Source organism: Pongo pygmaeus, chromosome 14 (assembly GCF_028885625.2).
Source record: "Pongo pygmaeus isolate AG05252 chromosome 14, NHGRI_mPonPyg2-v2.0_pri, whole genome shotgun sequence".
Lineage (NCBI taxonomy): Eukaryota > Metazoa > Chordata > Mammalia > Primates > Hominidae > Pongo > Pongo pygmaeus.
In genome coordinates, this window is record NC_072387.2 from 29574613 (window position 1) to 29588364 (window position 13752).

Here is a 13752-nt window from a genome sequence, read left to right on the forward strand (position 1 = left end):
TTTTTAATCGGAATATTTGTGTGCATCGTATAATAGAGGTGCATTCACTGTCACACTTCCCATTAAATACCACAGCTTAAAATACAGATTCCCACACCATTCTTTGATTAGAGACTAAATGTTCTATGACGTGAATGTTTCCAAGTCATTTGAATATGGTTTTACTGTGGTATTTGTAATAACAAAAATCTGTATTAGTATGGTTTCCTCTCTCCTTTAATATTATAGTTATTACCACCAGAAAAAAAATTGTTGACATAATTTCTAGCTACTTAGGTAAATGCAAAAACAGAATTCAAAGAGCCAAATGAACAAAAACATCAGGCTTCAAATGAACACAACATTCAGTTATCCTACCTGAATATCCCCAGAGAAGTTGTTGTGCTAGAATACAATTAAATCCATTCTTAGAAGAGGTCAGAATTGTCACAGTTTTCACATGATGGCTACAGAAATTATTCTGTATCTTAAGATACTGCTGTCTGTAGAATCTTTACAGATCCTTATGTAACAGAAAAGCCAGAAACAAAACTCCAAACATAGCAGAATACACGTCTAAGATTTAAAGCTATATTTCAGTGCAAACTAAATCAAAGTACGTAAGAGTCAGGAGTGCTGGTTCAGAAAGAAAGCAAAGAAATAATTATGGACTTCATATGCACAAATTACGTTATATCTGCATAACGTCATTTGGTAAGCTACCAGTGAGCTTTTTGCACAGGCTATCATGTTCAGAGATTCTAGATTAAAAAACCTGATTTTTTAAATTTTTAATTTTTAAAAAGTTTTGGAGTACCTATACAAAGTATACAATTAATTCCAACTTTATAATAAAGAAAAAGAGATTTTATCATCTATTTCCACTGCTTGTCCATGGTAACCAACAATAATTACAAACTTCTAAGAATTGTTCCATGAACATCTATCCCTCCTCTGCTTGAATGAAGCAAGAAACTTTTAATCAACTGGACTGCTACAGCTCTGTGAGATTTCTGTGTATTTGGGTCCCTTAGGCTAACTAAACTAGTAGCTAAGATAGAGAGCAAAGGTGTAACCAAAGAAACTCAACTCTTCTCATCTTAACATCACTCTAATCACTTTAGCAACAGGCACCTTGTTAGTTAGGCAATACTGATTGAGTGCTAGAGATACAGAAATGGACAACTAGACATGGTCCCAGACCTGGCCCTACAGTCTAATGGAGAAGGCAAGTATCAGACAAATTATTACAAATACTTAAATAGGTACCAGTGTGTGAGTGCCATGGAGAACAGAGCATGGAAGCACACATGGGTTGCATGAAAGATGAGCAGAGGTAGTGAGATGGAGGAGTTGGCAAGGAAGCCACATGTATCACACCTGAGGGAGGGACAGAACATGCTGTCCTCCAAACAGGAGAAAGCATGGAACTAAGGGAAGAAGATGAAAAATAGCAAACATCAATAGAACCTTCCATGTACCAGGCATCTTGATAACACCCAGAAAATGGAGCCAGCTAATGAAGTGCGTCATAGGAAAGGTTACGGATTTTGGTCTCATCTAATAAATAAGTATGAAAATTTTAAAAATTATAAATAAGACCCTGTCACCAAGCATCTGTACCACTAAACTGTTCTTGTTCTTTTTTCTTCATCCAAAATCCATTTACCTGCTCTTCTAACTATTCTCCAATTTCTGATATCCATTCATTTACTTAAGCAACTTAATAGAGAAATAATTCAGACCTGGAAATTAAAAAAACAAAAATCGTAGCTTCAACTCTGCAACTCAAGCAAGTCATTTAAATCCCTCAATTTCTTTGAGCTTCAATGTCTCCATCTCTCAAATGGAGATACAGGCTCTGTTATCTCATAGTTGTGAAGAATAAACAAGATTACAGAAGACACTGATTTGAAGAGGAACTATTAACTCACAGACACTAAGAACGAGATTTGCCTTTTGGCCTCTGCGCCCCATCTCCTCCATGCGGTCTCCACCCAGCCCAGCAGTTGAAGCGTCAACTTGTCCAGTCAAACTTGGCAAGCAGGCTCTCGGCCAGACCTTGGAAATATAAAAATAAAGATTGCCCCTGCTCTCAAGGATGTTGCAGTGTAGCACAGTAAAAACATGATTCTAATAAAGCAAAGAGGATCACATGGACTATGTACTGGGTTCCAAGAGCAAAAGAGAGGCATTCACCTCAGACTGCAGGGCAGGGGTGAGGCACAGGGCAAGATGTCAAAGAAAGCTTCCTGGAGGTGACACATGAGCTCAGTACTGAATGATGAATAAACATTAGCTGGGCAAAGTAGAGGATGGAAAGAAAGTATTCTAAGCAAAAGGAACACCATGTACAAAAGGGCAGCTATGAGAAAACTTTCATGCGGGGAAAAAAGTACTGAGCACTTACATTGAAGTAGGCACTGTGCTACATGGTGGTAACAAATCTGACAGGTCTCTCTGCTCTCATGAAATTTAGGGAGGATTCAAGTTCATCAACCTCCAAGTGCTCGTATAATTAGAACAGAAGAGAGCGCTTGCATGCACCAAGGCCAGTGAGACAGCACTCCACAATCATGGAAGTTTACAATCATGGAAAGTCCCCTAGTTCATGCTGGCAGGGCTACATTTCTCCTGATAGATACAATGTCCACAGAAAAACCTGCAGCAGGAGGGTGACATGATCAGATGAAGCCCAAGCGCTGTAGACAGGGACATCAACTGCAAGAGTCCGGTAACAACATTACGAGAAATTAGAGGACCTGCAATAGGCAGTGGAGTAAGACCAAGGGACTGGCACAGAAAATTTAGTCAACAGATCCTGGAGACTGTGGGGAACAAAGAAGAAAATTTAAGGATTCATTCTTGAGCAATCTTGTGGACAGTAGTGTTATTATCAGTGGGATCACTCAAAATGAGAAACAAATTTGGGGAGAGGATGAAGACTAAAGTTTTGCAATACTGATTTCGAAATACTTATGGGATTCCAAGTGCAAAATGCTAACAATAGCTACCATTTGTCAGTATTATATTAAGTGCTGGATATTGTGTTAAACTATATGTATTATGTATTCATCATTCGATCTTCAGCATAATGCCTGCTGTGAGTAAAATATTACAATAAAGCTTTCAATAACCTGATCTGCTGCAATAACACAAACTTGGATACAACTCAACTGGCAAGTTGTGGTTGCTCCCATCTTCCACTCAATCCTTATTTCATTATCCTTGCAGTGAAGCAATCCTGAATTTTATGTAATCAAATCCTGGGGACCTTGAGATATACCCTTAGAAGGATAGTACTGTATTACCATGTTACTGATGAGGAAACAGGGGCTCAGAGAGTGTAGAAAATTTGTTCAAAGTCACACAATAGAGGAGTGAAGTTTAAGCCCAGATTTGTGTAACTACAAAATCCAGGTTTTTAATCTCTGCTACACTACCTCTCTGAAGACTAGGGTGGTGACTGAAGATATGGTGGTCACTAACACTTTCATGGGAGTGGATGAATGTCTTCAAAGAAAGGAACAAAGTAAAAGAGCTGAGGAAGGAGCCCCCACACTAACCCATATTTAGGGAGTAAAGTGAGGAACAGAGGTTCACAAATAATTCTGAGAAGCAGGCAAAATCAGTGAATGCCAAGAAGGAATGGTATCATCATAGGTGAGGGCTTCAAAGAGGAATACCAAGCTTCTGGGAGATCAGGTAAAAGAAACAGAAAAGTCCACTGAGCTGAGTAACAGAAAAATCATTAACTAGTGAGTCAGCCAGACTATTTTAGTAGAATGACAGTGGAAGCAAAAGTCTGTTTGGAGTGATAATAAATAATGAGGAAGTACAGACAATAAGACAACTCTTTCCGGAAGCTGGACTATGATAGAATACAAGAAAGAAAATCAAGATCAAGGTCTGTTTTGTTTTTCCTGAAATGGAATATAGTGAAACATGTTTAACTGCTAATGAAAGGGGCAGTAGAAATAAACACTAAAAATACAAGCAGTAGCTCAATATCTAGCTAAGGATTTTAAATGTAATACAAGGAAAAGGTACAATTATTAAATAATGTGACAAATTTTGTTTGAGCTACAGAATTAGAGGAAAAGTTTCCATTGCAGAAAAAACATATGATGTTTCCATTTTATGCAGCAGTACTTCCAAGATTGGCCAATCAGTGTTTATTGATCACACATAAACAGAAGTCCATAGTGCTCTGTGTCAGCAAAGCAATGGAGTAATCATTATGTAGAGCAAAAAATATCAAATGTTGTTACATGTCTGTGATGTTCCCTACCATATATGAAGGGGGCTCCATAAACATAATACTCCGCCTTTCTTCTCCTGTACTCACTAATTCCCCCAGTAGGCCCCATACCACCAGAAAGCAAGATGACTTATGTGATTGGTAAGTTGAGAAAAAGCATCTGCACATGCTCCGCAGGACTCACAGGGACAGATGTTTAGTAGGGGCAGGACCTCTGGAAGGAAGTCTGTGGCTTTCCAGGGCTACCTGTGACTAGACTGGTGAGCTAATCCATTTCATTCCGGGAGTCAATAGAAATCCAATGCCTGCCACAGCTATAATCTCCAATATCACAATAATTAGTGACAGAGGTGGCTTCTGACATCCATCTGCTCAATTCCTCTGCTATGTCTTCACTATGTCTTCACTGACTCAGAACTCAGGAAAGGAAAGCAAGGTGTCCCTTACTGGTTCCCCCTAAGTCCCTATACCATCATGCTCTCAAAACATTAAAACCATTAATGGCAATAAAGTTATATCAAAAACTAATTTTTGTCTGGAACACACAGACAAAAATAAATGGGAAGATACCCATATGACTGGTTTAAAAAAGTTTAAAGGCTAGTGATATAGTTTGGCTGTGTCCCCACCCAAATCTCATCTTGACTTGTAACTCCCATAATCCCATATGTTGTGGGAAGGACCCGGTGGGAGATAACTGAATCATGGGGGTGGTGTTCTCGTGGTAGTGAATACTGTTCTCGTGGTAGTGACTAAGTCTCAACATCTGATGGTTTTATAAGGGAAAACCCCTTTCTCTTGGCTTTCCTTCTCTTTTTGCCTGCCACCAAGTAAGATGTGCCTTTAGCCTTCTGCCATGATTCTAAGGTCTCCCCAGCCATGTGGAACTGTGAGTCCATTAAACTTCTTTTTATTTATAAATTATCCAGTCTCAAGTATGTTTTTATCAGCAGCATGAAAACAGACTAATACAGCTAGTTATCAGGGTTATTAAATAATCATGAAAATAGGAGTCTAACTCTTAAATCTAGATAAAGAAAAGTGACCATCAAGACAATTTCTGGGAGTGCCAACCCACACATGATGTGTGATGAATAAAAACACTAGATGAACATCTAGTGTAACAATGCCAAGAAAACTAACCAAGACCAGAGACAAAACACAGTGTTTCATTATGACACCAAAATAACAAACTTGAATCCGTAGTAGAGAAAGTGAAGACATATAAAAGTGGGAAAATGCAACTTTGTAAGATGTCAAGTTTTCTACATTAATTTATACATTTAACTCATCCCTAAAAATATAACAGGTTTGCCCCATCCACCCAGGGCTAGAGAAGCAAGTTGTAGCCACATTCTGTGCCACAAGATATTTGGAAAATGCTGAGCAAAAGCAGAATGCTCTGCTGACCTTCTACCCTTCTCACCTGATTTGGCCCTGAATAACTTTTGGCCGATTTCCAAATCCACATCCACCTCAGAAAGGATCTGCCACCAACAAAAATATTTTCTTTAAAAGTAATAAACCACACATTAAAATACTATAACAATCAGAAAGAACTGTTAACAGCTCCATGCAACAATCTGGATGAATCTCACCAGCATCACAGCAAATAAAAGCCAGACGCAGAATATATGCCACATGGCTCCTTCTATACAAAGTGTGATTAACTAGCAAAGTGAATCTATGCTGTTAAAGCCAGCGTCATGGCTACCCTGGAGTGGTCAGACTGAAAAAGGCAAGAGAGGGGCTTTTGAGGCAGGTAATCTTCTGTGTAATCTTCTGGTAATCTTCTGTGTTCTGATCTAGGTTTACATGGCTATGTTCAGACGGTAAAATTTCACTAAGCCTACATTTATGGTATGTGCACTGTTCTATATGTATCTTATATTTCAACACAAAATTTTAACAAAAATGTAACACAGCATTAAAAAAAAAAGGAGTTCCAAAACGTTAGAGCAAAGATTGGCAGGGTTATAGGAATCCAGGCTTAGACTTTCAAAAAGGCTGTTTTGAAGATGACAATTAGAATTAAATGAGTAACTCAGATGTTTGAAAAGTCAATCTCACAGCTACCAACTCACAGATACAAATCCCTGATGGGAAACAATATTTGCCTACTCATTTTTATTCTCACTTTAACTCCAACCTAACTTGCCTCCCCCATTCCAACTCATTTCACTTATATTTTAATGAATAAAGGTGTACGACGATTAGCAACTTTCCCTAAGCCATCATCTTGGACAAGAAAAAAGTACATTCCATAAAAGACACATCACAAAGTATGCTTGACAATGTGAACAGCAGGACAAACCCAGAACTTTTCAGGACAACATCTCACTTAGAAAAAGCTCAGGTAACAGTTTCACAAGGAAAAGGATGCTTGCAGAAGTTGAAAGATAGTATTAAAATTAGAACCATGTTGACTGTTTTCCCAAAATTACTGTCTTTTCCTCAAAGGACACCTCTCAGACACCCATCACTTTAAGACCCCCACAAGACCCTTTTCCTGCCCCTGTTACAGAGTTAACTGGATTTGTCCACACTTCCCAGAAGCTGATCAAGCCTAATGCAAACCCAGCATCATAACTACGTAAAACCATGGAGGGGCAGTGGTGTCAGAAACAGAGCAAGGACAGGGCAAGGGGAAGACTGTCATTACCAAACGAGCTACAAGTTATGATGGGAGCTCAAATGAAAAAAGAAATGGGAAAGCACTGGAAAAACTGTAAAGCACCATGCAGATATAAGATGTTGACTACACCATCACACCATGACAGGAGAGATTTTTACACTTATCACCTTTGGATTCTTATTAGACAGCATCTCTTAGATGCCATTCTGGCAACTGAAACATCTTAAAACACAAAAAGTTTATTAGCTTGAGCCATAAGAAATTGTTGATTTATAGGTCTAAAATGAATAACAGAAAACTTTTTAAAAACTTATATTTTTATAAAGAAGTTTATTTAAAAGAATACTAAACTATAATACCTCGGGTTTGGGCAGCTTCCTTTAAAGCAGCCACAAGGTGAGGTTTCAAGTTATCCAAAATAAATCTTCCTTCAAGACTTGGGAAAAGGGACCTGAAAAGGGAAAGGAACAGCAATCATCATAATCCTCCAACAATTCCAAGATTTTAAAAAATCAATCACATATTTTGAAGTCAGTTAAGACGACTATTTTATTTTACATAAATTATAATGCACACATCAAATCAAATTACAATATTTTTGATCAAATATTATCTAAACTTTGCTTTAAAACGTGAGGGCATCATGTACCTTACTCAAATTCAGAAATATTCTCAACATCTTACAGTAAAATTAATTTTATTTCCTGAAATGTCAGTACACACTCTCGTTTATAAAGAATTACTTAATATACTATTTTTCATTAATTTAAATGTCATCAAAATAATTCATTAGTGACTAATCTGGCCTTGTATTATTTGCACTTTATAAACATTGTTTTCACTGTTCTGCTATTGAAATTTCCAAGAAAAACAACTGCTTAGATAAACTTTTTAACTGATAAACATTTGAATACTTTTTCACTTTAGAATATAAAATGTATCCTTTGGTATTTTAACAATGTATTTCTGCAAAAGTCTTCCTAACTATAAAATCGACATACAAAACCATTGAATTTCACAACAAAGGACTCTCACAGTGAGCAGGAGCAGGGGGACCCTAAGAGTGAACAGGAATGTTAGAAGGGGAATCCCTACCTTGGATATTCTGCTGAGGTAATATAAATGACATCTTGGTCTGATACAGATGAGGAGAAGGGGACAAAATTGCCATTTTGTAAAGGGAGCAGCTCCAGCCCAAGCAGCTCACTGTAGGCTTGGTCAGAAAGCACAAATTCTAGAAGGTGAAGCTTTTCTTCAGCACAGCCCAGGTGTGCACACTTCCGCAGCACCTGCCGCACCCACGCCGGCGTCACCTTCCTCACAGGTGTTGTGCCAGAGGCAGCTGTGAGCTGAACAGCAGCATCCACATTCCCTGGTACCTTGGCAATCTGCTTCCCTGAGCTCTGGAGGTAGTTGAGCACAGTTTTTGTGTATTCTAAATTTTCATCAAGTTCTGAGAAGTATACCTGCTCCAACCTGACCCACTCATGGCTAATTGAATAAATCACTGCATGCTGCAACAGCTCGCTGAATAGAGGCTCTAACACCGGTTGCCAGTGCACCTTGACTTTGCTCGCCTCTGGCCAAAGCTTATAAATAACATCAACTGACAAAGGAAAATCAGAGCTCTTTTCCGTCTCCAGACGTTTTATTGAATCTAAGATCAGAGTAGCATAAGCTTTGGGGACAACATTCATGACAAGAAACTCATTCCATAAGGCTGCCGGGTCTCTCCACTGGTCCAGCTCTCTCCATTTTATGCTCCTGCGGTTATCAGTGAGGCCAAAGAACCCACTGATGTGAACTGGGAGGCCTGTGCTGCTTTCCTCACCAGGTGGTAAAGGAAGGAAACAAAATGCTTTTCCTGAGAAATCAGACATTGCTCCTTTTGCTTCATCATCTCTGCTTGATAAAGGCATGGCTATTCCAATGATTGGGACAAATTTCAGTTCATCAGCTAAAGAGTCAAGCTTACCACTGATCCCTCGCCCACCCACACTGTTACACACCAACCAAGATGTTTTCTGTGCATCTTTAGTACTCTCCTCTTCTAAAACAATATTTACGTGATATGTTACACAGGTGATGTCACTGCTTGGAGTCTTTTTACAATAGTTACTTATAGCAGTTCCCAGAATCTTTACAGAATTCGGCCGCTCATGTTTCAGTGCCTTACTCTCAATCGAAGTCACTCTAAACACCAGTTTCTCTGTTCCGTCACCCTCTCGGACATATAAGGAAACATCCTGCACACTTTTCAGAAAGAGCAACACTGTGTCTGCATCTGCCCTAAAAGACTCAAACAACTCAAGAACCTTCTGCTTATTGTAGAGGTTACTACTAAGTTGTGAAGGTTGTAGGCGAAGAGGGAAACGGAAAAATGTTCCTGGAAAATTGCCGTTTATAAACGTTTCCTTGGTGCTTCCAAAAATGCCAACAAATGGTGCAAATTGGTCTGAAAGTTCACTAATTTCTTTGCTGTCATCTTTGAGATTCCAACATTGGCCTGATTCATGTGGGCCAAAAAGTGTTTGATGAGGATCTAGCATCCCGATCTGGTCACCACTAAAGATACAAGGAACATCTGTAAAGAAAAATTTAAGTCATGATCAACTCTGAAATTTTAGGGACAATTATGATTACAATTATAATAAATACTTACATGAAAAACCATGAGCCACTAAATGACTAAAACAGATTTATCTAAACACAAACTTATTTTACCTTCAGAAATGTAACATGAAAAATGATTTCTCTTTTGATTCAATCCGATAACAAATGCCAGGCATACAGACTTTGCATGATTACTGTGAAAACCTAGGAGACATCTTCAAAAACTCACTACACAAAAGATGGGCAGAGTATTTGGATATATACACTTAACCCCCACCACCATGCGAGCCCAATTCAACAGAACAGGACTGCATCCTATGCTCAACTTTACAAATTCAGCATAGACTCTGTAAGAGAGAGAGAGAGCAGTACAATGCAGGTGACTCTGCCCACTGTGTTGCTCAGTGAGCGCCTGCCCTGAAGCTCATGAGGGCTAAGACCCTCAAGGGGTCTTAACCTCTCTGCCTCTGGAGCGGAAGCACTTCTCATGCTGGGAGCATCTCACCACGTGGAGCCTAATTACAGTATTGAAAGATACCCATCTTTTGTATAACATGGCCTCTAAATTGATACCAACTGCTTCACCTGTTCCTCAACCAAAGACAGAGTAGTATTCAAAAACCGGCAGATAAACCAGATGTGTGAGACCCACTGTGATGAGAAAAATTCCTCCCCAGTGTGCTTTGGTGAGGATCTCTCAAGGGTGATGTGATGTATGATGTGTTTGCCTCACATGCTTACTTAGCACCTCGGTTTCCTGCAAGATGCAACTCCAGTGAAGTCAATCTTTAATATCTATGGTCGTCAAGCACAGCTTCAGGTGTCACAATCACCAACTCCTAAGCTTGTGGGTATTTGAAGTTAGCAAATGTTATGTCCACCAACCATGTGGCTAAATCCATGGACAGTGGCGTCTAGGGAATGCTCACCCCTGCTCCCAAGGCAGAGAGTCGCACCCCCATGAATGAAATCAGGCCAGGTGGCTCCTGACAAGATAAAAGCATGACCTATGACCGATGACCTTCTCAAATCCTTGGTTTAAAGAAGAGTCCTCCAGTTAATGTTCCACACAAATGTGCTTACTCTCAATGAGCAATCAAAACCCACACTGAGATGCAGGTGCTGGGCAATTAGCTGGGCTCTCACGCCACAGTTCATTCCTGCTTAAGCCCCCAAGCTTTTGCTACTCACATCTGTGTCCCACAACATTTACAAACCACTACATGGCACAGACTTGAGGGATAACTTGCAAAGAGGTGGACACATGAGTATTAATATTCATAGATAATAGTCATATTTTAATATATAATTTAATTTTTATTATATGATTTGTAATTTAGTCAATATTATTTAATAGAATATATACGTATGAATGTAAATGCAACAGGCTTACTAAAATTTGGCTACAGTAGGGATGACCCTACTTCCCACTTGCCCAGGGCAGTCCCAATTCAGGCCAGTTGTCTGAGAATAGCACCACCCTCTTTCACTCTCACACGTGTCCCAGTATGAATAATAAAGTATACAGTCATCTTGGCTACAGTGATAGCCCTGCCTGTGCAATCTTTCCTTCTCCTGCAAGACACAGTTTGAAACTAAAAGGACCAATTCCATTACAAAATTTTTTATCACAAAACTATAATAAGTACTAAGAGCTTTGATCCTACAAGAGCCATATACTCTTAGAGATGTCTACACTAAGAGTTAAGTACTTCCTATTGTAACTAGGAACCAGAAACCTCATATTCTTTCTAGATTAAAAATATGATTTCAAAGTAATCTTTAGAATGCTTATAAGTCTAAAAAGAGTAGAATGAGAGAGGAAAACAAGAGATACCAGAACCACCTCAAAGATTTTCACTTTCTCAGTTATTCAATACCATTAGATATTATACCTTCCTGTTTAACCTTCTGATACTTAGAACATGTACAAGAAGATCTGTGATACTGTTTGTTTGACTTTTGAAGAGTTGGCAGTTTTGAAATTTTTCAGAGTAAAAATTTTGTGTTCAAAAGCTATATTTCCAATTTCACATCAAATGGCTTAATATATTACACTGACTCCACTGGATCACGATGATGTTAACTTTTGGCATCACATGATGAAGTAAAACTTTGGTATTGTTACTGTGGTAATTTCAGAAAATTCAACATGCACTGATATTTCATTGCCACACCTCCTGCTACTGACAGAAGAATTTGGGTAAGATGGCTTTTAAACAGTATCACCTCTGAAGTTAACCAAATACATTGCAGAATGTAAGATATAATATTTTCTAATACCAAGACTGAAAAGCCTAATACTCTACCTGTTATATGATAGACAGAATTAAACCCAATTCCAAATCTTCCGACCTTCAGAGGATCATCCTTTTTCCTGCTTCTTGCTATTTCTTGAATGCCATGCCAGTCCTCTGGGGTGAAAACCGCATTGTTGTACACATAGAGAGCTGGCCCTAGGTGTGAAAATGCACAGGCAGGTATTCAAAAAAGGTACCAGGGTTGATCTGCTCTATCTCAAGAGATCCTCTATACAAAATCTCTTATTTAAAGGGAAAATAGGAGTGAACAGAGTGACTGAATTCCACACTATAATTCTGTTTACAACAAAAATAAAGACACACACTGAAGTAAAAATTAGCAGCAGAAGAAATATAGTACTGTCGGCCAAAAATCCAAAAAGGAAAAATTAAAGGTTACTCAGATACCCAAAAATATAAGGCAAACAAGAAAATTAATCTGTTACTACTCTATGTGAAATTTGTTCTAAATAGTATATTTAAATCTTTTTTTGGTAAATGGAAAATATTTACCAAATAAATATAAAATATTTCATATATCTCATAAAACATATGAAAACATGGGCTGGGCGCAGTGGCTCATGCTTGCAATCCCAGCATCCTAGCACTTTGGGAGGCCAAGGCGTGTAGATCACCTGAGGTCAGGAGTTTGAGACCAGCCTGCCCAACATGGCAAAACCCATCTCTGCTAAAAAATACAAAAAATTAGCTGGGCATGGTGGCACGCACCTATAATCCCAGCTACTTGGGAGGCTGAGACAGGAGAATTGCTTGAACCTGAGAGGCAGAGGCTTCAGTGAGCCAAGATCGCGCCACTGAACTCCAGCCTGGGCAACAGAGCAAGACTCCGTCTCAAAAAAAAAAAGAAAAAGAAAAAAAAGAAATATATTACGGAGACTTGCTATGTAAAGAAACTATGTGAGATGATACGTCAATTTGTTTCAACATATAACCATTTTACTATACACACACATATATCTTATAACATGTTGTATGCCTTAAATATACACAATTTATTTTAAAAAATAAATCTTATTTCATAAGGTGAAAAATAATCCTTTAGTAAGATTAATAATCACCTTGTGTTTGAAGTTTTGTTTTTTCATCAGCCTCTAGATTGTTCTATACAAGGCATTACTTGTATGATTTTAAAAACCATTAATGTGACAAATGTTTAAATAATACTGCAATTATACCACCTATGTAAAATAATATCACCTATCTCCAAAGTAGTTCCTTCAAAAAGTAATATTTATAAAATATTTCTGCACAAAATATTTTTGGAACTCCATTTTGTGAGACCTACCTTCAGAATCTCTAACATTCTTTGAATATATTCAACTATATTCACTCATCATACTTTAAAGATGATTAATATTTTTTGTTCAAAAAGGTACTGAAGTATAATATATATACAATAAAGTATGATGATCTTGAGGCTACAGCTTGATGAATTCCTACAAAGCAGATGAACCTGTGTCATCTCCATCCACATGAGGTATATAGGGCACTCCCAGCACCCTCAGAAGCCTCTCCTCATGCTCCCATCAATTCAAGGACAGACATGGGGATGTGACCCAGTCTGTTTTACAAAAATGGCATGACTACTATTTTTAAAATAGTTAAAGTTGGAATGTGCAAACAGTCGAGGCTGCAAAGGCTTTCTGGAAAGGACAATCACACAGTGGAGTGCGGACTCTGCAGTCAGGATGTCAGGCCCAGCTCTCCAGTTACAGCCACAGCACCTCCAGAAACTAAAGCCATCAAGGCTCCATTTCCTCATCTGCACAATAAGGATAAGAACGCTGTCCACCACAAAAGTGCTGGGGACCCAATAAGACAGCACAAATACGGGGCTCAGCATAGAACTCAGCAGAGCAGACCCCTAAAAACATCATCTATCATTACTGTTATTATAATAGTATAAGTATATGATACTGTCAGTCTTTATGCAATATAATATA

General features: G+C 38.5%; 1 protein-coding gene across 3 annotated transcripts in view; it reads right to left on the reverse strand.

The window, feature by feature from the left end:
* SACS (sacsin molecular chaperone) overlaps positions 1 to 13752 on the reverse strand; it is a 104005-nt gene that overhangs the window by 17660 nt on the left and 72593 nt on the right. For all 3 annotated transcript variants that reach the window (XM_054446832.2, XM_063650707.1, XM_054446833.2), the window contains 3 exons: positions 11798 to 11944; positions 7971 to 9459; positions 7235 to 7326 (listed from right to left, as the gene is read on the reverse strand). In XM_054446832.2, the coding sequence (XP_054302807.2) occupies positions 7235 to 7326; positions 7971 to 9459; positions 11798 to 11944 (1728 nt within the window). The remainder of the gene's footprint in view (positions 1 to 7234; positions 7327 to 7970; positions 9460 to 11797; positions 11945 to 13752) is intronic.